Source organism: Ailuropoda melanoleuca, chromosome 10 (genome assembly GCF_002007445.2).
Source record: "Ailuropoda melanoleuca isolate Jingjing chromosome 10, ASM200744v2, whole genome shotgun sequence".
In the NCBI taxonomy this organism is placed as follows: domain Eukaryota; kingdom Metazoa; phylum Chordata; class Mammalia; order Carnivora; family Ursidae; genus Ailuropoda; species Ailuropoda melanoleuca.
The window spans coordinates 6,742,042-6,764,456 of NC_048227.1; the positions used below are offsets into that span (position 1 = coordinate 6,742,042).

The 22,415-nt window shown below is 60.4% G+C and overlaps 2 protein-coding genes across 3 annotated transcripts; one reads left to right on the plus strand and one right to left on the minus strand.

The window, feature by feature from the left end:
* Positions 1 to 106: 106 nt before the first annotated feature.
* TSC22D4 (TSC22 domain family member 4) lies at positions 107 to 10,981 on the minus strand. The gene is made up of 5 exons (XM_034669904.1): positions 10,301 to 10,981; positions 8,849 to 9,884; positions 6,372 to 6,538; positions 1,173 to 1,221; positions 107 to 781 (listed from the first exon to the last, which is right to left on the minus strand). The coding sequence occupies exons 2-5, from the start codon at positions 9,608 to 9,610 to the stop codon at positions 572 to 574; spliced, it is 1,188 nt and encodes a 395-aa protein (XP_034525795.1). The 5' UTR covers positions 9,611 to 9,884; positions 10,301 to 10,981; the 3' UTR covers positions 107 to 571.
* Positions 10,982 to 13,783: 2,802 nt separating this feature from the next.
* On the plus strand, positions 13,784 to 22,193 carry NYAP1 (neuronal tyrosine phosphorylated phosphoinositide-3-kinase adaptor 1). 2 transcript variants are annotated; one of them, XM_011234841.3, is made up of 7 exons: positions 13,784 to 13,927; positions 15,208 to 15,359; positions 16,852 to 17,207; positions 17,665 to 19,182; positions 20,100 to 20,318; positions 20,533 to 20,642; positions 21,178 to 22,193. In XM_011234841.3, the coding sequence occupies exons 2-7, from the start codon at positions 15,292 to 15,294 to the stop codon at positions 21,433 to 21,435; spliced, it is 2,529 nt and encodes an 842-aa protein (XP_011233143.1). In that variant the 5' UTR covers positions 13,784 to 13,927; positions 15,208 to 15,291; the 3' UTR covers positions 21,436 to 22,193. The 2 variants fall into 2 exon arrangements, with proteins under 2 accessions (XP_011233143.1, XP_002927353.1); XM_002927307.4 differs by having other exon boundaries at positions 20,103 to 20,318.
* Positions 22,194 to 22,415: the final 222 nt, after the last annotated feature.

Below are 22,415 nucleotides of genomic sequence, written 5' to 3' on the forward strand. Positions count from 1 at the left end.
TGGACAAGCTCTCCAAGGGGGCCCACAGCCTCAGTCTTTCCCCCACAAGTGGAAATGCCACTGCAGGCCCCATCTGGACACAAGCAACAAGATGCCAACCTCCAGATTCAAGTTTCTTCGGATTTTTTAATTATAATTATTATTTTAATAACAACCTGAATCCCAGAACTTGCAGACTGTCCACACTCCCTCCCCTGGGCAGAGGAGAGGGGGTACTTTAAGGGAACAAGGTGGGGATGGGGTGTCTGCCAAGGAGACTCCAACCCCCCCAGCCATCTACTGCCAAGGGTCCCAGAACAAGGACACCCCGGGAGGGAGGAGGAGGGCCCTATTTAACACCCCATCCTGAAGTTCTCCCTCCTCCTTCAAGGCCTGGGGATGCCACAGCCCAGTCCCTGGGCGCTAGGGGGAGATTGAGGAAGAGTGGGGGGACAGGCCAATTCTGAGCCTTCAGCTCGCATCCCCAAGGACCAGGAGGCATTAAAGCTGCATAGGAAGAGGGGGCAGGCAGCTGGCACGAGGCCTGGCAGCTGTGGCAGCCCCCAAAGGCACATTGTGAGGGAAGGGAGGCTCAGATGGAGGGCCCGTTGGGCGCAGGGGGCCCAAGCCGTGGGACTCCCGAGGAGGGCAGCTGGGCCAGCTGCTCGGGGCTGGCCAGGGCACGCAGCAGTCCATTCTCCTGCTCCAGCGCGGCATTCCGCTCGGCCAGGTCTCGGATCTGCTCCTTCAGCACCTCCACCTCCTCCCGGACCGCAAACATGAGGTGGGACTTCACCAAGTCCTGGGGGCCCGGGGACAGACAAAGAGTCAGGGGTCCCAGGCCACCCCAACCTCATCCCTGCCCAGTGCCTTGAGGGCCTGGATGTGAGAGATGGCCCTGCTCCCAAATGACGAAGGACCACTGGAGAAGCAGCAAAGCAGGGAAGAGGCAGCGGGGGAGGTGAGGGTTGCGGTGTGCAACGATGCCGGACAGAGACAAGGTCAGGGCTTGAAGACAGAGATGGGGGCCGGGCCAGGGGCCAAGGGAGATCAGGAGTTCAGGTGGAGACAGGAGGGAACCCAGCTGGGAGCAGGTTGGGGAGCTAGGAGTTAGTATTCCCTAATGAGGACAGCAGGGGTGGGGCAGCAGGACACGAGCCGGAACCTCCTGGGACCAAGATGGCTTCTCTTACCATGGCTTGTTCGATCTTGTTGTCAATGCCAATCAGGCTTCCGGAGCCGCTGGAGAGACACAGGGAGTTGAGAGGTGAGAAGGAAGAGTAGGTGCCAAGCCAGGTGTCTGGACACCCCAGCCGGCTGCCTTCCAGGTGCTTCTCAGAGCAGGCTCTGGCCTCCTCCACAAACCCCATTCAGTGCAGCCTCCCGCCCACACCCCTGCCTGTACCTGTGACAGTAGAGAATCAGGGAGAGGAGGGTTTTGTCCATCCCCCGGCGGGGTGAGGGCCGCTGCCCAGGCCCCCCCAGGCCCCGGTGGGGTGGGGGTGCAGATGCCCCTCGGATGGGGGATGCTCCCCGAGGGGAGCAAGGAGAGGAGACACAGCCCCTTTTCCGGGGAGGCCCTGGAGCCATCCCCCCGACTCGAGTCTCATAAGATGACACGAGGGACTTGACGGAGATGCCTGGCTGGGCCATCCCCAAAGGAAAGGGCTTCAGACCCCCTCCAAAGGGAGAGGGCTGTATCAGAAGGACTGCCTGGGGGGCTCAGAGCCCCCCGGGGCAGAGCGGGGTCTGGCTGGTGCCAGGCAAGCAGAGAGGAGACAGTGCCCAGGGGGTGCTGGTCTGAAAGATATACGCCGCCCCCCAGGGGAAAGCCTGGCCGCTATTGGCTCCTCAGGGACACGGGGACCCCCTCCCACCGACTCCATGGTGGGCGGGAATTCCCAGACACGGTCAGTGCCAGTGTCCCCTTCTCACCCTGGCACCAATCCCAGAGCAGAGGGAAGGGGGCAGGCTGAGGGAAGTCAGCTGGTGGGCTGGGTCAGGGGAGGGGCTCTGGGGCCAGAGGCCGGGTCAGGGAGGGGTGTGAAGGATGAAGGACAGCCTGGCCTCAGGAACCTACCCCCACCTCACCCCATCCACCCCTCTGGGCTAATGCCGGCCTCCCTCAAGCCCTCAGCTCCACTCAGCTGGGATGGCAGGCGTTTCTGATATACTTGTCATCTTCCTTGGACTGTAAGCAACCCCCCCAACCCCCATCCCAGACACAAAGCCCACATCATGGGTGACCCGTGGGGCCTGGCCAGAGAGGATCTCCCATCTCCCATGGTGAAGGAGAAGAGAAATGGAAAGGTCACCAAAGCAACGAAAACAGCCCCGGAAGACAAGCACAGCCTACGGATCTGGAACCTGGGTCTCAGCTCTGGGGTCTTGGAGGAAACAGAGGTGTGAGGAGAGGTGGGAAGGTGAGGCTGGAGGTGGGACGTCGGGAATTGGAGCAGGGGCTTTTAAGATCCTTGGGAGCGAACGACGGGAGAGCAGGTCTGGCTGCAGTTTGTTAAATGGCCAGCAGAGGTCGACTCAGGCCTGGCGGAATGGTTCCCATAGCCAGCGTCTGGATCCCTCAAGCACGTCTTGCCTCTCCGAGGCCAAGGGCCTGCACAAGCCTCTCTGCCTTGCCCTATCCCCCAAGTCTCCCTCTTTTCACCACCCAGGTCTCAGGCTCCTGCCTCACCCCAAGGCTCACGACCCACCCCCGTCCAGCTTCTCCCTCAGCCACCTGAGCACTGGGGCCAGCTCTCCACCCAGGCCTCCCTGTGCTACAGGATCGATCCTGTCCTGGAGCCCCCAGGTTTGCCCCTCTCAGAGCGGGTGGTCTCAACATGCCGCATCCTGCACTCTTGTGCTCCCTTGTCGAGCCCTTTCTCCTGACTGTTGGCTCCAACTCGCTTCCCTGTGGGGGGAATGAGCACTCAATTCAAGGTGACCCTTGGATGAGGCCCTGCAGCCAGGCAGGGAGCACGAGGGAGCTGGGAATTTTCCATTTCCTGTCCAAGCTCTGGGTGCAGAAGGCGCTGACAGGTGGAGTAACCAAGGGGGTGACCAGGCCTGAAAGAGTGGGACACGGCAGGGTGAGGAAAGGACACTGGGACTCCTCGGGTTGTGGAGGGTGGCGGGCAGGACAAATTTAAAGAGTGGAGGTTGAGCCGGCCAGCTGGAGAGCCAGGGCAGTTTTTAAGCTATTTCAGTCTGAGACACCTCGGTGGAGTCTGGGCGACCACAGGACACACACCCCCCTCCCCCAGTACACACAGACACACAGAGACCTAAGAGGGGAAGAGTCACAGGAATGGGAACACTGGCCTTGCTTGGCGGACAGTCAGGTAAAGATGCCAAGTAAGTTTGTTCTTGCCAGAAATAAAGGAATAATACAACAATAAACATTTGTTGGCTGATAGATGACTATCTCCTGTTTGTCTAGTGCTGGGGAGTTTTTGACAGTACTTTCCACCATCGCTTCTAACCTTAACACGTCAAGGGACCGGGACTCCGGCTGGCAACCCAAACCCTCCCTTTGAGAGCCTCCCCCGCCCCGGGGTAAGAAAGCAGCAGGCACTGTGCTGGAATTCCTGGGGGGCAGAGTCAGGACCCAGAGGCTTGGAGCTGATTGGGGGGGATCAGCCCCCACCACAAGCCCAAAACACAACTGTGTGCATTCAAACAAAATGCCCCCTCCTTCCAGACACTTGTTGCCATCTTCTGGAAAATTGTCACGACTTTAAGCGTCCAAGACAATGACTTCAAATGTGAGTGGCGGCCCATGGGGTTGGGCCTGCATGATATGCACAGCTGAGCCCTGCGGGAGGACTCTTGGGTTCTGGGACAAGGACAGCCCTAGAGGCTGGTCTTCCTTTTTGAAGGTCAAATAAAACAGCCTCAAAATGAGCATCAGACGAAGAAACAGGACACCTGGGAGAGGTGGAAAGGTTCTGATCCTGGGGACAAGGGCCACCAGTCCTGCTCCCTAGCTATGCTCTAAGGAGCCCGCAGGGGATGGGCCTGAGGCCAACAAAGTGGCAACCGGCTGCCCTCTCTGTACTACTCCCTCCCGGATCTCTGGTGCCTTTGGGGAGGGCCAGGCCAGGTGGGGGGAGGTGGCTCCTCACCCAGCTTAGAAGAGCTGTCCCTGCCTCTGTCCTGGAGAGAAAAGGCATCCTAGAGATGACTGCCACCTCCTCTTCTCTTGGGATGTAAGCATCCCAGCAGGAGAATGGAGAACACAGCTTTGGGGTCAGACCTAGGCTCTGAATGTAGTCCTGGCACTTACTAGCTGGGTGACCTTGGGCAAGTTTCTAAAACCTTCCTCCTCTGAGTTTCAGCTTCTTCCTCTGGAAAGTGGGGATCATGGGGTTGCTTTAGTGAGAGAAAAGATAGCGCCTGACCCAAAGGAGGCACTGGATAAATAAATGTTACTTTTTCTTCCCCAAGCCCCTGGGATTCATTCTCTATAATGCCTGGATACCCCATGCTGGCCATCTACCCACCCATCCACTCATCCATCCATCCATCCATCCATCCATCCACTTATTCAAGTACCTTCCAACCGCTAGGCTCTCCTGGGGACACGAAGGTTCTTGCCACCCAGAAGCACGTGAGCATTCACCATTCACCAGGCACCCTCTGTTCTCCCATCCCCAGATTCTGAAATTGGCTGGGATCCCCAATTCCCCATCTGGGATACAGGCACTTAACTCCCAGCCCACTTTCCCTCTTGAAAGGGAGGTTCCATGCCACTCAGACCTTGTTCTCCTGCCAGCTCTGGGCACACCTGAGAGATGAGGTGGGGGCTATATGCCTCATTCCAGTGGGCCAAGGGGGTGGCCCAACCTCAATCCTACCTACTGGCCCAGCAGGGTGGGGCAAGAGAGGGGCTGGGCTAGCCCAGAGCCCCAGAGGCTTGGAGTGGAGCAGGATAAAGTGGAGGCTGGGTGCCTGACCGGTCAGACTGGGGTGTGAAGAGGGGTGGGACAGAGGGAGGAAAGGAGGGGTGAGCCTAAAGAATAGAGCTGAGGAGGCTCCTGGAGGCAGAGCCTTCTGAGAAGGAGAAGCAAGCGGGAAGGAGGTTGGGCTCCGAAATCAACAGGGGTGGGGAGGGATAGGGAGCCCTCGTGCCAGGGAACCTCCCAAGTGGGAGGGAGTAAGGGTGGGAAGTGCTGAGAATAGCAACGGGGGGGGGGGGGGGGGGGGGGGCAGGTGACTCCTCTGGCCCTGGCCAACCTCACACCTCACACATTCCTGAGAGCTGGGAGCCCAGAAGCAGCACTGCCCTGTCCCATTGTGTCCCTTCATTCTCCACGAGCTGCCACCAGCCCCTTGTCCCCCATCCCACTGGCCCAGCCACCCCTTCTCTTTCCTCTCTGCCTCCAGCTCCCCGCAAGGCCACAGGCCCTTTTCTATGTGAGACTTAGTCCCTCATTCCGGGGGGGTGGGGGGGCCGCCCCTTGAGGGGCAGGCAGGAAGGAGGACTCCCTTCTTGAATAGGTCCCCCCCATCACCCACAAAACTCAAGGCTAAGCCCCACCTCTTATTTCCTCCCAAAGAGGAAGTCCCTCCCCCAAGCCTCAAACAGGAAGTCCCACTCCTCCCTCCAAAATAAAAGTGGTGACTCCCCAGCCCTTCTATCAGTCTACGGCCAGAAGGCAGCAGCCTGCCTATCTGACTCGAAATTTCATTCCTCCCTTTTCAGCTTGCTGACATTCCTATGTTGAAACCTGGCCCTCGAAACAGGAAGTTCTGCCCACCGTGCCTCCGAACTGAACGGACATTCTCCCCTGAAGGGCAAACCCCAACAGATCCTGCTCTCCCGTGCCTCCCCTGCGTCCCACAACCATCCTGCCCCAGCTTTGGCTTGGCCACAGGGAGGGCTCGGCCCTCCTGGTCTTCCTAGCGCAGAGAACAGAACCTCAGGAACGCGCTTTCTTGGTACTAGAGGTCCTAGGAGCCTCAGTAGTGCACATGGTCCCTAAGGATACTGCTCCAAAGGCAGGAGTTCCATTGCGCTCAGTAGGGGGAGGGAGGTGCGAACCGGGAGGAGACCCACTCCCTATTCTCTTCCCTAGCGCATTTGCCAGTAAATTCTTAGGGTTGGCCAAATGATCGCTAAATCTGCAAGAGCTCTGGAATTTGACAACAATGACTCCCTTCAAACTCTAAAAAAAAAGTCTATGATTTGACAATCCTAAGCCAGGGAGTCCCACCCAGCTCTCTCCACAGAGAGGGAGTGGGTCCCAAATCAACTTTGCCCAGTGGTTGTGCCCACGCCAGGTTTCCCTGTTGAAGAGGTCGTCTCCAAGTTTAACTTGGGGGAAGGACACCCACCAGGCAGTTTCATGCGGCTACCCCAGGTGCTGGGTGGGGACCCAGAGCCCACCTACCTATCATCATCACTGTCTAGGTGGCCACTGATGGCCAGCATGGAGCGGGCCAGGCTGAGGCTCTGGGCTGCTGCTGCTCCAAAGGGGTCTGGAGACTTATGAACCAGACTGGCATCGGGGAACAAGTAGAAGGCCGGGGAGCTGGGGCGAGAGTCGAATGGGGGCACCTAGAGGCAAGAGAGGTAGGAACCATCACGTCAAGGGCAAGAAAGGAACAGCCACCTTACAACCTCCCTAGTAGCCCACCTGCCCAGCTCTCCCCACCTACCTTGGCTCTCTTCCGAGAACCCAGGAGTCCTGCCCCAAAGGCCCCCTCTCCCCCAGGTCTGGTGGAGGTACCAGGCAGGTATCGGAAGCAAGGGAAACAGTGCCCATCCTGAGGGCTGGGTGAGCAGCTCCCAGAAAGTGGCCCGCGGGGTATCAGAGCACCAGAGACCTGGTCTGCACTCCAGCACCCTTCCACCAGGGGACCCAAGACCCCCCAATCAGGGGCTAATCAGAGGGTGTCTGCCTTCTGTCACCTGACTTATTAAAGCAACTCAAGTGTCACTTCCTCAGAGTGGCATTTCCCCATCATCCGACTAGTGAATTCCACTGAACTGTTCTATTTTTTTTTTTTTTTTTTTTTTTTTTTTTAGAGCACGGAATAGTACCTCAAATTAAAGTATTTTTGCCTCCCTGCTGCTGGAAGGTAAGCTCCAGAGGGCAGAGTTTAGAGTTTGTTCAATAGCTATTTGTAGAATGAATGAATCCTCAGAAACTGGTCCTCCCCCCACCCCACTCTATCCATTCTAGCCTCTTCTCTCCAACTTCTCGGATTCAGGATTCAGGTGAAGCTCTGCTCCTGCGCTGGGCCCTGGGGCGGGGAGAGCGGTTGGGTTGCGGAGATGGGGGGGAGGCGGAGCCTGGGCATGGACCCACACAGCCCAACAGGCGCTGGGGGTGGCTGCAAAAGGGCGGGGGCCACAGGAACAAGCCGCCTCTGTGAGGCCCCAGGAGGCCCCTGCTTCTCGGAAAAGCCAAGAACAGAGAGTCCAGAGTGGTTAGAGGGACAGAGCATAGGAAAGGGGCCCAGGTGGTGTCCCCCTCCCCCCCAGCCCTCCTCCCAGCCTCTCTCTTGAGAGAGAAGAGACAGGGGGGAGTGTGGAAGAGACCCAGACTTCGGGGCCAGGAAACAGCAGCACAGATGCATGCACACAGGAAGGGCTGAGGAGGTGGAGAAAGGAAAGGGGTCTGGGGGCACCGAGGAGAGAGGGACGTCTGCAGGCCCAAGGGAAGCTCTGGCAGGGCTTAAGGACACGGAGAGACTGGGGCAAAGGGGGCTTGCTATGGAAGAGCATGGGGACAGGGACCAGTAAAGGAAAGAGCATCTTCTCCCCTGGGGTAGGAACTGAATGAAAGCTCCAGAAAAGTAGGGGGCGCAGCATGAGAGATGTGAGCTTGAGGCCAAGAGGGGGTGGGGGGAGCCGGTCCTGACCGGTCCCGGCAGGGCCCAGACATCCAGTCCCAGGTTATTTTTATACTGTGGTTTGTGCCCAAGGCCAGGAAGGGGGAAAAGTTCTCATCCTCACACTCCCTGCCTTTCCTCCTGAAGTCCAAGGTGTTATTTTCTCCTCCAGGACAGACACATCCATCCCCCACATCCCTGGCTGCCCACCCCCACCCCAGGGACCCAGGCATCCTGCCCCCCAGCCCAGACTTGTTCCTCTTTTGGAGACAGGAAGCAGAAAGAGCAGAGGATTTAACTCCTTCTCCACTGCTTCCTGCCTCTCTCACTCCCTGGTGGTCACCTCCACTTATCAATAGTGGAGAGGCCTAGATGTGGGGACCAGAGACAGACAGCTGGGGGTGGAGAAGACAAACCACCAACCCCCTATCCCACCCAGTTCCTCAGATCCTTGGAGAAATCTGACTTGGGACAAAGCTTGGGGCTGGGATGGGCGGCTAATGAGAAGACAGACCCCCACCTTTGGAATGGCGCTGCCAGGGAGACTTACAGTGGAATGCCTACTTTTTACCCCTCCCAGCCAACTTTGGCAGCTCCTCTCCCAGAGACCCAAGCACCCAGCCCCACCTGGGACCTCCACCCTCAATGCCCCAAGCCAGAAGGGGTGAAACCAAGACAGAAGGTAAGGGCCAAAGTGAGGAGGCCACAGCTCTGTGAGAGGGAGACAGCACTGGGCTATATGGAAATGGAGACAGGGGCCAAAGGTAACAAATTAAAGGCCAAAAAGAAAGAAGGTGCAGAATGTAGGGGAAAGGGGAACCTGAGAAAGAAAACAAGGCTGTGGGAAGAGTAGGATGGACTTCCCAGGGAGACGGCAGGAAGAGAAAAGAGGGGCTGCCTGACCTGACAGACAAGGAGAGGGTGGTATGGAGGTGGAGGCAGGAAGGCCTAGGCTGGAGGTTAGGCCCAGGCTGAGATGAGCAGGCACCGGCCCTCAGGTGTCTCCCCCACCACCGAACCCAGCTCTTACCTGCCCCATCTCCTCTGGAGCAGCCAACTCCATTCTCAGCCGCAGGGCTCCATCCTTTGATCGGGACAGTGGAGGGGTCGCTGATGCTGAGCCCCCAGCCTCCACTTCCACCCTCAGGGAGGGCAGGGGCGTGGCAGCCTGGGACGTGCCAGCGCTATCCCCAGTCCTGGGCTCTGGGGGGCGCTGCTGGGGTGGGGAGGCTGACAGGGGGGGTGTCTCCACCTTGGCCTTGCCAGGCACCGCCAGCTGGCCCAGCCCCCCGGTGAAGGAGCGGGCTTGAGGTCCAGGGGAGGAGGGGGGCGGACGGAGCCAGGAGGTGGGGCCCTGAGACAGGCCTGGCTGCGGGGTTGGGGCACCAAGGCCCAAGCTGGCCAGCTCCAATCTGGAATCCAAAGATCTGCCCCCAGTGCCTCCCGAGGCCCCTCGAACTCCCTCCAGGAGCCGGCTGAAGCCAGGGGTCTCCAGGTCTCTCTCGTAAACATCCACACACGTCCAACGGCCTCGGCGATAAGGCTCTCCCAGGCCCTGGGGCAGCTTTACCACCCGGAAACGGGAGGCGGGGGCCCCAGGCGGTGGGGAGCCATTCCGGGGGGTGCTCTTGCCCCCTGGCTCGGGGTTGGGCTCCCCGTTAGGCAGACGGGGTTGGGGCCCGGTGGGGGCCGGCAGGGCAGGGGGCTCTGAAGCCCCTGGGCTCCCTGGGCCCTCATAGTCCGTGGTGACGCTGGTGATTTGGAAACTACTCTTCTTCTTGCCCCCACTCATGGTCCCTGGGGCTCAGGACTCGGCCAAGGTGGGCGGGGGGCACAGCTGGGGCTCCTCGAAAGGGCTCAGGCACCCCTGGAACAGGGGGGCCACATGGCGGGGGCATCAGGGCCCCTGGGGACATCTGGGTCCGACATGGCAGGAGGGCCTTTTGGGAACTGGGGGTGCCTGGTTGGTGAAGGGAGCACAGGGCAGGGGAGGTGGCGGGAGGTGGGGGCAGGGGCAGGTTTTTCCTGCCGCTGGCGCTGCCCAACTCCAGAGCTGAGTTTGCAAACTGGAAAAAGAGAGAGAGAGTGTGTGTGTGAGAAAGCAGTGGGCAGGCCACCTCCGGGGCTTCCTCTCTGGGGAGCAGGATGGGGGAGGAAGGGGAAACCACCAGAGACCCAGAGACAAAGAGACAGGCAGAGAGGACAGAGACCGGGAGATCCCAGCGGTCCCACAGAGTAGGAAGGGGCAGCCCAGATCCGAAGTTGAGCATTTCTGCTCTGGGATTCAGACTCACAGGACCCAGTCGCCCGACGGCAGGGGGGCTCCAGGACCTTGGCTGAGCTGGGGTGAAGCAGCCCCTCAGCCTGGCCCCGTCGCCGAGAGGCCTCTGCTGGGTGTCCAGGCCCTCGCACCCCAGCTCCCCCATCCCTGGGGCAGGCCCTCCCCCGCTGCCCCGGCGCCCCGCCCAGCCCAGAGCCCTACCTCTCGGCCTCGGCCACCGAGCTGGGCCGGGGGTCCCGGCCGCCTAAGATGTCGTGCTGTCCTTCCCCTGGGGCCTCTTGGCCCCAGCAGCGTGGGGGGCGCAGGCGGCGATCAGAGGCTGTCCGGTTCTCTTCGGGAGCCGCACTTCGTCCCGCAAGGCATCTCAGTAAAAAGTTTGCTCTCCGGGAAAGAAGGAACCCCCGCCTCCTTGGTGGAGCCCAGGCGCGGCCTCTGAAGCCCCAAAGACCTCCGGACCCGTGCGGGAAGAGGCGGCTCTGCCCACCCACCCCCTCCCCCGAGCCTCCAGGTGGAGCCGCCTGGGTGCTTGGGGCGAGTGGGTCTCCCGAATCTCCTCCGCGTGGCACGGCTGGCTCTCCCTCCGCTCTTCAGCTCCTCTCGCTCCGGTCTCTCTGCCTTTCTCTTTCTGGGCTGTTGACAACCCCCACACCAGGAAGTCCTGCCTCCCCGGGCCTGCTGACTGCTCCTCTCCTCCTCCTCCTCCTTCCCCTCTTCCTCCGCCCTCTCTGCCTCCTGGGGCTCCCGGCCAGCTGGCCCGGGGCCAGGCCCGCCACCACCGCTGCTGGTGCAGTTGCTGCCGCTGCTGCCGCTGCTCCTGGGGCCCCCAACGAGCTTAACCCCACACCTGCTGGGCCCGAGCCCAGCGCTTCCTCGGAGGGAGGGGCTGTGGAGGGCGGAGTGAAAGGGGAGGAGTTTGCAGGGAGGCCAGGGATTCCCTTACTTGTAGGCACTTGCTGCCATTGGCCTACCGAGACGGAGAAGAGTGGGAGGGAACTTACCACCAGGGGCTCTACTGGCTGCCCGCCACCCCATAAGCAGCCCGTACGCGTTAGGGGGCTGCTCCGCTGTTATTGCCATCTCTTCACTGGTTTTCACTGTAACTCTATGAGGCGGGTACTGTTACTCTCTCCTGGTCTTATTTTAAAAAGTGGGTTATGGTGACAGTTTGCAAACAGGCCCCCAAGTGGAGAGAGAATAGGAAGGACTCCCAGGTCCCCATCGTGCAGTTTCAACAATGATCAACTCACAACCAGCTTTGGTTCATCTCTACTGCCAATATCTTTTGTTGTGTCGTGCTGGACTATTTGAACCAAATCCCAGGCACCGTACTATTCCCCTTCTTAGATGTGGATATTGAGACCCGGAAGGTTCAGAAAGGCTGTCAGTGGTACAGCTGCAACATTCTACGCACTCGGGTGTGCCCTTGTCTGGCCCCCATACAGAGAAACAAAGAGATGTGCTCAGAAATGTGCTGACTAGCACTTTCTCTCCAACCCTGGTCACATAGACATATATGCATAATGTACACACACTCCCCCACACAGATGCAACCGAGGACACACCCTGCGGGCCCAAAGCACCCCGCCTCTCCCATGCCACCCCTCCTTTGCTACTGGAGGATCTGCACACACCACGAAGGGCCTACTGTGTGCTTGGCATGAAAACATTAACCTCCAACGGCCATTTTCTCTTTTGTGGCACCCTCAACCAACAATCTGAGCAAAAGCAGGGTCTAACGGCCACATCTGCCTTCACTCCTAGCTTCAGAAGGGAATGGATTCTAATCAATTTTGGTCAAATGGAACTACTCTTGAGCACTCTGAAAATTCCTCATATTCGTCTGCTTGACATAGTTATCTCACTGATTCTCAAAACAGTCCGGGGCCGGGATGGGGAAGGTTTTGAACTCCTGTGTTTCTGCTGATGAAACAGAGGATCACAGGCTCACAGGCGTTCAGTTATCTGCCTCAGGCCTCAGAGCTAGAATTTGATGGCATCGAGACTAGGAATGGGCTGACACATCCCTCCTTCTTCAGCTTTAGCTCATGGAAATTTTTAACTACTCTTTAGGGTTAGGGAAAAACAAAATGATGCCTCCTGCCTCCACGTTTATGTATTTATTCTGAATTTCTTTGTTAAAATGCACCTACTCCTTCCTCTCTCTTTTCATAGTAACAGTGGCTACCACAGCCAGGTCCTAAAGGCCTCCCAAATCCTGAGGTCCAGGAAGCAGCTTCCCACACAAACCCCTCACCCCCCAACTCTCTCTCCTCTGGCAATATTCAGAACACAGCCCCGCTGCTCCGCCCCAGATCCTCCTTCCTTCAGCGCTGACTCGCTACAAACTATTCCAATTTTATCTTTGGACCCTCCCCTTCCCACCAACTCAGACGCTCGGCAGCAACTTGGGACTCCTCCGTGTCTGCAGGCCCTGGGACGTTGCTGGTCTCTGCAGAGATGTTTATTGAATGAATAAATAAAAATTCATTCGCACTAAGGTGTAAATGTGAAAGGACTGTTGTGTATTTTAATGTGTTCCCTCTCCTGGGGGCAATAATAGCCCTTTAATGTATTTTACAGCTTACAAAGCTCCCTGTATTAATTCCTTTGCTGCCCCCAACAACTTTTTGGAGGTAGGTATGACAGGAGGCATCTCTCAGAGAGGGGGTGCGATTTGCCCAAAGCCACACAGCGCATCTGCAAAGATTTGCCATATAAAGTAACGTGCACAGGTTGCAGGGACTAGAGGTGGATATCTGTTGGGGGTCCATTTTTCAGCCACTTGAGGGTAGAACCCAGGTCTTTTTGCAGCTAATGTTCAGCAAAGGGATGTCCGAGGGAGGATTTCTCGGAGTTGAAGAGAAAGGTGATGGGGCATGGGGGTGGGGGCGCGACCCTGAACGGACGCCTCAACCGCACCCGGGCCGTTGCCGCGGTGGTCCCACTCAAAGGCCGACCCTCGGAGCACCCAGGACCCGGTGGGCGCCGCCGCGGAGTCAAAGGTTACTGGGAGGATGACTTGAGCCACTGGGGCGGACTGGCAGAAGCCTCTGAGCCCAGGCCGTGAAACGAGGTCCGGGCGCCCAGGAGGCTCCAGGGATAGGCGCCCAGCAGCAGGAGAGCCAGCGCCGGCGCCCTCCCCGCACCTGGGGGCGGCGGGGAGATGGGGCGCAGCCAAGAGAACACGCCCCCTGCTGTGCAGAGACTCGGATGGTAGGGCTCACGACTCTGAGCCCCTCGGCCCGGAAAGCGGCACCCCCTGCCGGCCTCGCCGCCTCACTGCACTCAGGGCCCCGCCGCCGCAGCCTCGCCCCGGCCAGACGCGGGGTGCGCACCCGGGCAGCGCCGGGCGCGCACGGGGTACGCGCGGGGTGCAGGTCCCGGGCTGCCACCGGGGGGCGCCGTCACGCGCTGAGCCCCGCTTCGCTCCGCCGGGGCCCCGGACACAGAACCGAACGCCGCCCGGCCGGGCAGAGACCGAGGGGCGACGAGCAGCGGATGCCTCAAAGCGGGGGCGGGCCGGCGGCACGTCCCCCGCGCCCTGCGACCTTTCTCCGAGTCCCCCCGCGGGCTCCGCGGGCTCTGCGTCCCCCGCGCCTCCCACCCAGCCTAGCGGCGCAGCGCGGAGCGGCCGCTCCCCCTCCGTCCTTGGAGGGTGTGGAAGGGTGGGTTTGGGGCCGGGGGCGGGTCTGGGGGCGGACCCGGAGGCGGGGCTGTCTCTGCGGCAGGGCCCAGCTCGGCTCCCCCCGGTCTCTCTCTGTCTCTCCTCCTCCCTCCTCCTGCTCCGGGCGGAGCCCGGCATGGGGGGGCCGGCGCCCGGCAGGCCAGGTACGGTGATGTGGAAATTGGGGAGCCTTGGTGCGGGGAGGTGGGGTGGGGGGAACAGGGAGTAGTGAGGATTGGCGGGGCGAGAGACGGAGAAACCCAGGGTAGTAGGACAAGGGGAAGGGGAGGGGTGCCCGGGAACCTGGGGCCCTTGGATGGAGAGGGGAATGAAGCCGCCAGGTTTGGAACAAACAGGGAAGGGAGAGGACGGCAGTGAGGAGGGGCGCCTAGGAGGAGAGGTGAGGCCGACGGCGAAAAGGAGAGTGTGTTTGGGGGGAGGGAAACCAGAGCAGGTCTGGAGGCCGCAGCTCAGAAGGTAGCTATGGGGCCAGACTGGAGACCCCCGGGTGGGATTGAGGGCAGGGACTGGAAGAGGGAAGCCGGGAGCCTCCCAGATTCCTGGAGGAGGAAGAAGGGGATCTGGGCCATCATCAAGGGAGGTGGAGGCGGTCACTGAGGGGCTAGGGTGCAGGAATAGGGGTGGAAGGAGGCCCCGGGCCCAGGCAAAGGACTGGAAGGGGGAACTGCCCGCAGGGAATGGAAATAGATGGATGGGTAGGATTGTAGATGCCCAACTCCGACTGCCCCCATCCCTTTGCCAGCATCCCCACCCTGCCTTCATGGCACCCCAGCCTCAGGGCCCAAGAGGGGGTGGGGATTCTGACCATCTCCCCCTTCCCCAGTGGGGTGCCATGTACGCAAGTAGGCAAGTAGGCCGTAGCAGAACTCCTGTCTGTAGGTATGTCCAGCTCCCTGTAGCCGGTGGTGTGTGTCTAGAGGGCTGTGTGTGCTGTGGGTGTGTCGGGGGTGTTTATGTCTGTGTGTGTCTGCTTGTTCCTAGGTTGTGTTTACCTATGCTGATCTCTGTGTCTGGTCCTCTGTTTGTAGATACAGGTCTGTGGCCTGGTGGTTTGTGTGTCTGAATGTGTGTTTGTGTGGCTGTGGGGCTGCTCTGTATTTGTGGGGCCTGTGTGGTAGATCAGGATGTATTTACAGGATGGGAATCTGTGTCGAGCTGATCTCTCCGGGATGTGTATTTGTGGCTCTGAACACCTTTGTCAGGGTGTGTGACTCTGACTCTGTGTACACGTATCCTTCCATGTCTGTCTGTCTGTGGGTCCTAGAGGCGGTGTTGGGTTTTCTCTGCCTCCATCTGTTTTCCACTCTCTGAGGACCCAAGTCACATCTCCGCTCCTTTCTCTCTCTCTCTCTCCCCTTCATTCACTCCTGGCCCCCACCCACCCCACATCTTTCTTTTTTTCCTTCCCTTCTCCCCCACCAAGTGGATCCGGGACCCAGGGAGGGCCGCCCCCCGGGCCTGGTGGCGCTGAGCAGGGCCCCCCAGCCCCCACCTCCTGCCCCACGACATGAACCTCCTCTACCGAAAAACCAAGCTGGAGTGGAGGCAGCACAAGGAGGAGGAGGCCAAGAGGAGGTAAGGCTGCAGTCCCAGATTGTCCTCTGGGCTGTCCCACCTCTGCTTCCCTGGTGGCTGGGCCACATCCCTCTGCCCTTCCTGGGTCCAAAAGCCTGGTCAGGAGTCTGATCTTAGAGTCTGTGCTCAGTACAGAGTTGCTGGAATTGCATACACCCTGTCCCCACCCTGCTCCTGGCTCCTGGCTCTAGCCCTTGTCCTGGCTTCTTGGGGGGCTTCCAGCTCAGGAGCACGCTGTTGGCTCTTCCCCACCCCTGGAGGCCCGAGTCACTCCTTCCTGACTCACCTCTGGCCTGTAGTCTTCTCCTTTCTGTGAGTGTGGGGTTGGCTTCAGGCTCCCCTGTCACCTGACCTTGGAAGGGGCAAGCCCTCTGCCTTCATGGTCCAGGGACAGGGTCATTTGCGGTGTATCAGAGAAGATCCATTTGGCCCCCTCCCCACCTCCGCTGCTGGGGGAGGTGAATGGCCAAGTGACAGGTTGTGTGTGTGTGTGTGTGTGTGTGTGTGTGTGTGTGGTGGGAGACGTGAAGGCTGGGCCCTGCAAAGGAGCCAAGGCTGGGGACCTCTCCCTGCTTGCCCTCTCTCCTTGCCCTCCCAGGGACCTGGATCCTGGCCTCTCCCCTCTTGCTCCCCTCTCTCTTCACTCCCATTGACAGCACAGCCTCTTGGAGCCTGAGTCAGAGCCACCTCCCTGCTCCCTTCTCCCTCCTCCAAACTGTGGAGTTTAATTCTTGTTGTTAATTAGATTAATCAGAGCTATGACTGCAGTGATCTCTCCCTAATGAAGGGTTAGTAGACAGGGCCTTAATGAGAGCCCACCCCACAGTGGCTCTCCCCTCTTCCCTGCCAGCCGCCCCTCCCTTCACTCACACAGAAGCCCAGGGACAGTGAAAGGGAATGGGGGTGAGCCTGGGAGGGTGACAGAGAAAGGACAGCACCGAGGGAGAGGGAGAGCGAGGGGAAGGGAGGAAAGGGATCAGCAGCAGGAGGCTGCTCTGACGATGCGGCTGCACAGCCCTCATCTGGGAGCGGAGGCACGGTGTGGTGTGGGAGCCGAGGCCGCAGCAGCCGGACATGATGGGAGGCCGGAGGCCAGGTGTGGGCCAGCATGAGCGTGAGAGCAGCAGAGCCGTGGCGCAGGTGTATGTGCCAGGCGGGGCTCTCTCCACCTGTGCATGGAGCCGTCCACACAGGTGCCCAGTGCCAGATATGCCCAGGCTGGGATCAGACAGCTCCAGGGACGCTCCCCTGCATGCGTGCTCATCCCTACTCACCTACCCTCTCCAGTTTCGGTCCGTTTTAAAGCCTAGGGATTCTGCCTCAAGTTTCTACTTCAGAGCCCTAGACCTTCAGGCAGCCTTCCATTCCCACCCCAGGCCCTTTCCTCCTCCTCCTGGGAGGCCACAGGGTTGCACACCCCTCTGAGGGTAGTGGAGGGAGAGGCCCAGGCCTGAGGCCCGACTTCTGTTCCATCTTGGCCTTCTCTCCCCAGCTCCAGTAAGGAGGTGGCTCCTGCAGGCCCCACAGGGCCCGGGGCTGGCCCGGGGCCTGGGGTCCGTGTGAGGGACATCGCCTCGCTGCGCCGCTCCCTCAGGATGGGCTTCATGACAATGCCAGCCTCCCAGGAGCACACCCCCCACCCCTGCCGCAGCGCCATGGCCCCACGCTCACTCTCCTGCCATTCAGTGGGCAGCATGGACAGCGTTGGGGGTGGGCCTGGGGGGGGAAGTGGGGGCCTCACAGAGGACAGCAGTGCCCGAAGACCCCCTGCCAAGCCCCGGAGACATCCCAGCACCAAGCTCAGCATGGCAGGGTCGGGGGCAGAGATGCCCCCCGGCAAGAAAGCAGGTGAGACACCCCCAACCCTCCCCAGGAGCTGAGAGGATCCATTCCAGGCCAAGAGAGGCCTACAGGGGAGGGTTCATTCAGGGAAGAACCCAGGAAATGGAAGGTTCCATTCTCAGTGGGAGTGGTGGGGGGGTGGTTTCTTTTTGGAAGGGCCTGAGATGAACCATTCAAGGGCAGGGGAAGCTCCCTGAAAAGTCCATTCCTGGGAAAGGGGTGGCCTTGAAGGAACATGAGGGTGGGACAGAATTTACGGTGGGAGTTGCAGAGTCTGGGGAGTTCATCAGGACTGAGCGCGGGCTGGTAGAAAAGGAACCCACTGTGCTTTAAGTTGAGGAACGCAGGGAAAATAAAGACGCAGATACACCCTTGCAGATGGGTCAAGACGTCAGAAGGGGTCTGTCCATCTCCTTCTCCCACGAAGAGCCCAGTTTATTCTTCTCCTTCCCATTCTGCCCAGGCTCACAGAAGCCAACCCCAGAGGGCCGAGAGTCCAGCCGGAAGGTTCCTCCACAGAAGCCCAGGAGAAGCCCGAACACCCAGCTCTCTGTCTCCTTCGATGAGTCCTGTCCCCCAGCCCCCTCTCCTCGAGGGGGGAATCTGCCCCTTCAGCGCCTCAGTAGGGGGTCCTGCGTAGCTGGGGACCCTGAGGTGGGTGCCCAGGAAGAGGAGCCTGTGTACATTGAGATGGTGGGGGATGTCTTCAGGGGAGGAGGGCGAAGTGGAGGGGGCCTGACTGGGCCCCCTCTTGGGGGTAGGGGCCCAACCCCTCCAGCTGGCGCCGACTCGGACTCAGAGGAGAGCGAGGCTATATATGAGGAGATGAAGTACCCGCTGCCCGAGGAGGCAGGGGAAGGCCGGGCCAACGGGGCCCCTCCATTGACCGCGAGCTCCTCGCCACACCAGCCTCCTGCCCTGCAGCCCCACACCCACCGCCGGCCAGCTTCAGCCCTCCCAAGCCGGAGGGATGGGACACCTACCAAGACCACTCCTTGTGAAATCCCCCCACCCTTCCCCAACCTCCTCCAGCACCGTCCTCCGCTCCTGGCCTTCCCCCAAGCCAAGGCTGCTTCCCGGACCCCTGGCGATGGGGTCTCAAGGCTACCTGTCCTCTGCCACTCGAAGGAGCCAGCGGGCTCCACCCCAGCTCCCCAAGTGCCTGCCCGGGAGCGGGAGACGCCTCCCCCACCGCCTCCGCCTCCTGCTGCCAACCTGCTGCTGCTGGGACCCTCGGGCCGGGCCCGGAGCCACTCGACGCCGTTGCCACCCCAGGGCTCTGGCCAGCCCCGGGGGGAGCGGGAGCTCCCCAACTCCCACAGCATGATCTGCCCCAAGGCGGCAGGGGTGCCGGCAGCCCCTCCTGCCCCGGCCGCCTTGCTCCCTGGCCCCCCCAAGGACAAGGCTGTGTCTTACACCATGGTGTACTCGGCAGTCAAGGTGACCACGCACTCCGTCTTGCCGGTGGGTCCGCCCCTGGGTGTTGGGGAGCCAAAGACGGAGAAGGAGATCTCAGTCCTCCATGGGATGCTGTGCACCAGCTCGAGGCCCCCAGTGCCTGGGAAGTCCAGCCCCCACAGCGGGGCCATGGGCGCAGCAGCTGGGGTCCTCCACCATCGTGGCTGCCTGGCCTCCCCGCACAGCCTTCCGGACCCAACCGCAGGCCCCCTGACTCCCCTCTGGACCTACCCAGCTGCAGCAGCTGGGCTCAAGAGACCCCCTGCCTATGAGAGCCTCAAGGCTGGGGGGGTGCTGAATAAGGGCTGTGGAATGGGGGCCCCATCCCCCATGGTCAAGATCCAGCTGCAGGAGCAAGGGACCGACGGGGGTGCCTTTGCCAGCATCTCCTGCGCCCATGTCATCGCCAGTGCAGGGACACCCGAGGAGGAAGAAGAGGAGATGGGCGCGACGACATTTGGGGCAGGCTGGGCTCTGCAGAGGAAGGTCCTTTATGGAGGGAGGAAGGCGAAAGAGCTGGACAGTGAGTGAGGGATGGGAATTTGGGGGTGGGAGACTGGGGGTGCCTGTGATGATTTCAGGGAAGTGTCAGGAGGGGTTATTTGGAAGCCGCAACCCATTGTCCTGAAGTGGGAAGTTTTCAAGGAGACCGGAGGATCAGGGCATGCAGCAGGCTGAGGGGCTGGGGTCCCCACGTGTGTGCTGGACAGGCAGGAAGATCTGCGATGGGGGGGGCTAGAATCTGGCCCCAAGAGTAGCCCCCTCCTCCCCTGTCCGGCTCTACTCCCTGCCCTTCGCTTTGCTAGGCTGCAGGGGTGTGTGTTTGTGAGTGTGCACACACTAGGAGCTAAACACAGCTGCCTCCCAGCTGTTGCCATGGCAACCCATCCAGACAGGAGGGAGAGGAGAGGGAGGCCCCTACCGTTGCCTGGCAACGCAATGCTCTGCCAGGCCTCCTCTCAGAGCTGAGCTTAGTTCACTTGCAGCCCTTCCCCCAACACCCCCCCTTTCCACTTCCTGGCTCAGGATTTGGGATCACCCCCTCCTGGAGAACAGTGCTCCTAGTCTGTGTCTCAGAGGGTGGTCCTTGTGGCCCTGTCGGGCTGGAGGGGCTCTGGAGCTAAAGCTGGGGTAGGGGAGACCCCCTATGACCACAGAAAAGGGTTTGGCAGCAGCAAATATTTGTGAATCTCAGGCCAGGGATGGTACCAATGGGTGGAAAGGAAAGTGGCAGTATTGGGGTCCCTTCTGTGTGTTTGTGTTTGGGGAGTGTGAAATAGTGTCCCTCCCTTCCCTGCTGTGACTTGCAAAAGGGCAGTCCCTTCCGGTCCATGCACGCCCCACTGTGTGTGTGTGTGTGTGTGTGTGTGTGTGTGTGTAGCTGGGGGCACAGCAAGACCCTTCCCATGTACAGGCACTAAGCTCTCCTTGTCATCCCAGCAGAGGTCGAGGATGGTGCCCGGGCCTGGAATGGCAGTGCTGAGGGTCCAGGCAAGGTGGAGCGTGAGGACAGGGGCCCTGTGGCATCAGGGATCCCAGTGAGGAGTCAGGGGGCAGAGGGCCTGCTGGCCAGGATCCACCATGGAGGGGACCGAGGAGGGAGTCGCACGGCGCTGCCCATACCCTGCCAGACGTTTCCTGCCTGCCACCGCAATGGAGGTGACACCCTGCCCGCAGCCGGACAAAGATGGGGCTGGAAGGGGGGAGATCTCTCAGGGTCCATGCCCTGGGCCCTCCATTCTAACACCACATCACCATCCCCTTGCCTCCCCTGCTGAGTCAGGGGCAGCCTGGAAGGGGCTGCCCTCTGGGAACTGCGGGAGGGGAACCTGGAGGCCCCTACCCTCCTCACTTAACCATTTCTCCACTTCAGACTTCACAGGAGGCTACCGCCTGGGGCGCTCCGCCTCCACCTCTGGAGTCCGGCAGGCCGCGCTCCACACCCCCCGGCCCTGCAGTCAGCCTAGGGATGCCCCAAGCCAGGTGAGGAGGAAGACGAAGGTGGGCTTTCTTTTATTTGTGAAGGAGCTGGTGGGGGAGAAAGCCTGGGTGTGGAAAGGAAAGTAGGAGGTCAAGCTTGGGGCTGGCACAGACGAATGAGGGACCCCCCGGGGGGGGGCATTGATCCTGGGAAGGGGTCTGTATTAGGTGGGGACAGCAAGGTGGAGCCACCACTTGCTTACCGTGCGCCTTTGTGCATTTAGAAAATGGGGGGTACCAATTTGTAAAGTGCATTCTACTGGGAAATCAATTATTTAAAGGTGCCCATTCCCCAGGGTGAGACGTGCCCAGCCTGGCACCCTGCCAGGCAGAGGGTTCAAGAGCTGGGTTTCNCCCCCCCCCCCCCCAGCCAGGGGGAGAGGACAGAGGCCGAGGGGGCAAGAGAGGACTTGTTTCTGGGAGAAGACATTGGTCTTTGCAGTGGGGTACAGGGCCTGGTCACTCTGAGGTCCTTGACCCCCCCCCCTTATTCCTTTCTCCCCTCGTCGCCGGCCGGCGCTGGGAGGAAGGGGCACAGACCCATCCCGCACTGCCGCTGCCGCTGCCCCTGCCGCCTCCGCCCGCCCGCGAGCGCGATGGCAAGCTGCTGGAGGTAATCGAGCGCAAGCGCTGCGTGTGCAAGGAGATCAAGGCCCGCCACCGCCCCGACCGAGGCCTCTGCAAGCAGGAGAGCATGCCCATCCTCCCCAGCTGGCGGCGGGGGCCTGAGCCCCGCAAGTCCGGCACCCCGCCCTGCCGCCGGCAGCACACCGTCCTCTGGGACACGGCCATCTGAGGAGGCCGGGAGGCCGGGGCACCGGACTGGGGAGCGGGGCGGGGGTGCCCGGCTCTCCGGGAGACTTGCCTTGAAAGAGGGACACTGGAAGGACCAGGTGAGAGAAAGCCAGGGAGAACCCCCTGCCTTCCACCCTAACCCGCGGAGACGGGGAGTCTGCCAGGCCCATCGGGCGTGGGGCGCCAGCCGCACCCCCTGAAATTTGGGGGAGGAGGGTTTGAAGTTGGGAGTGAGGCCCTCCGCTGCTCTCCCTGCTGGGCGAGGTTGACTCCTCCTCCTGAGAGGGCAAAGGCCAAGCCAGAGGTCAGCATGGGGGAGGAGGGAAGGGAAGGGAGGAAGGGGGGCGGGTCAGGTGAAGGACGGGGCTAGAGTGTGAGGTAGACGGGCTCTTTTACAGAGCCGGGAGTGGGGAGGGGGTATTTATTTCGTTATTTATTTTAGTTGGGAGGTTAATTCTGGGCTCTTCTGACCTACGCCTGGGCAGGGAGTAGGCAGTGGTGGGCAATTAAAGGGAACCAAGTTGGCGCTCTCCCCAACCATCCACGCCCTCCCTGACGCTGGGATTGGTCTGGAGTGGGGAGCCAAGCAAGAGAAGGGAGAGGCTCCGGTGAGCTGAGAGGGCCGCAGACTCATTTACAGTATTTACGAGTGGCCAGAATTTGGTAGTGAGTGTGGCCTGCTGTGAAACAGGCATCTTATTTAGCTCTGGGGTGAGGGTCTAGCACCAGGGATGGGCGGGATGATGGGGAAGGGGGGAAATTTTAGCGGGTGGGGGGTGGGCGGGGTATTTATTTAAATTTTAAAAAAATCAGAAGAGATGTCAGGAACTTTTTTTTAATTCCTTTCTTTTCAGAATAATATATTAAAAGACTAACGATCCCAGAACTGGCTTCTTATATTTCAGTGTGCTCCACTTTTCTTACACCTGTTTCTTTTCCCTCTTGCCCGTGGTTGGTGGGAGTTGGAGGTGGTACAGGGAG

Coding starts and splice junctions, on each gene's coding strand:
- TSC22D4 (XM_034669904.1), bottom strand. CDS start 9,610: ATGAGTGGGGGCAAGAAGAAGAGTAGTTTCCAAATCACCAGCGTCACC. Junction 6,539..8,848: donor CTCCAGAGGAGATGGGGCAG/GTAAGAGCTGGG, acceptor TCTTGCCTCTAG/GTGCCCCCATTCGACTCTCG. Junction 782..1,172: donor ACAAGATCGAACAAGCCATG/GTAAGAGAAGCC, acceptor CCGGGCCCCCAG/GACTTGGTGAAGTCCCACCT.
- NYAP1 (XM_011234841.3), top strand. CDS start 15,292: ATGAACCTCCTCTACCGAAAAACCAAGCTGGAGTGGAGGCAGCACAAG. Junction 15,360..16,851: donor GAGGAGGAGGCCAAGAGGAG/GTAAGGCTGCAG, acceptor TTCTCTCCCCAG/CTCCAGTAAGGAGGTGGCTC. Junction 19,183..20,099: donor GAAGGCGAAAGAGCTGGACA/GTGAGTGAGGGA, acceptor TTGTCATCCCAG/CAGAGGTCGAGGATGGTGCC.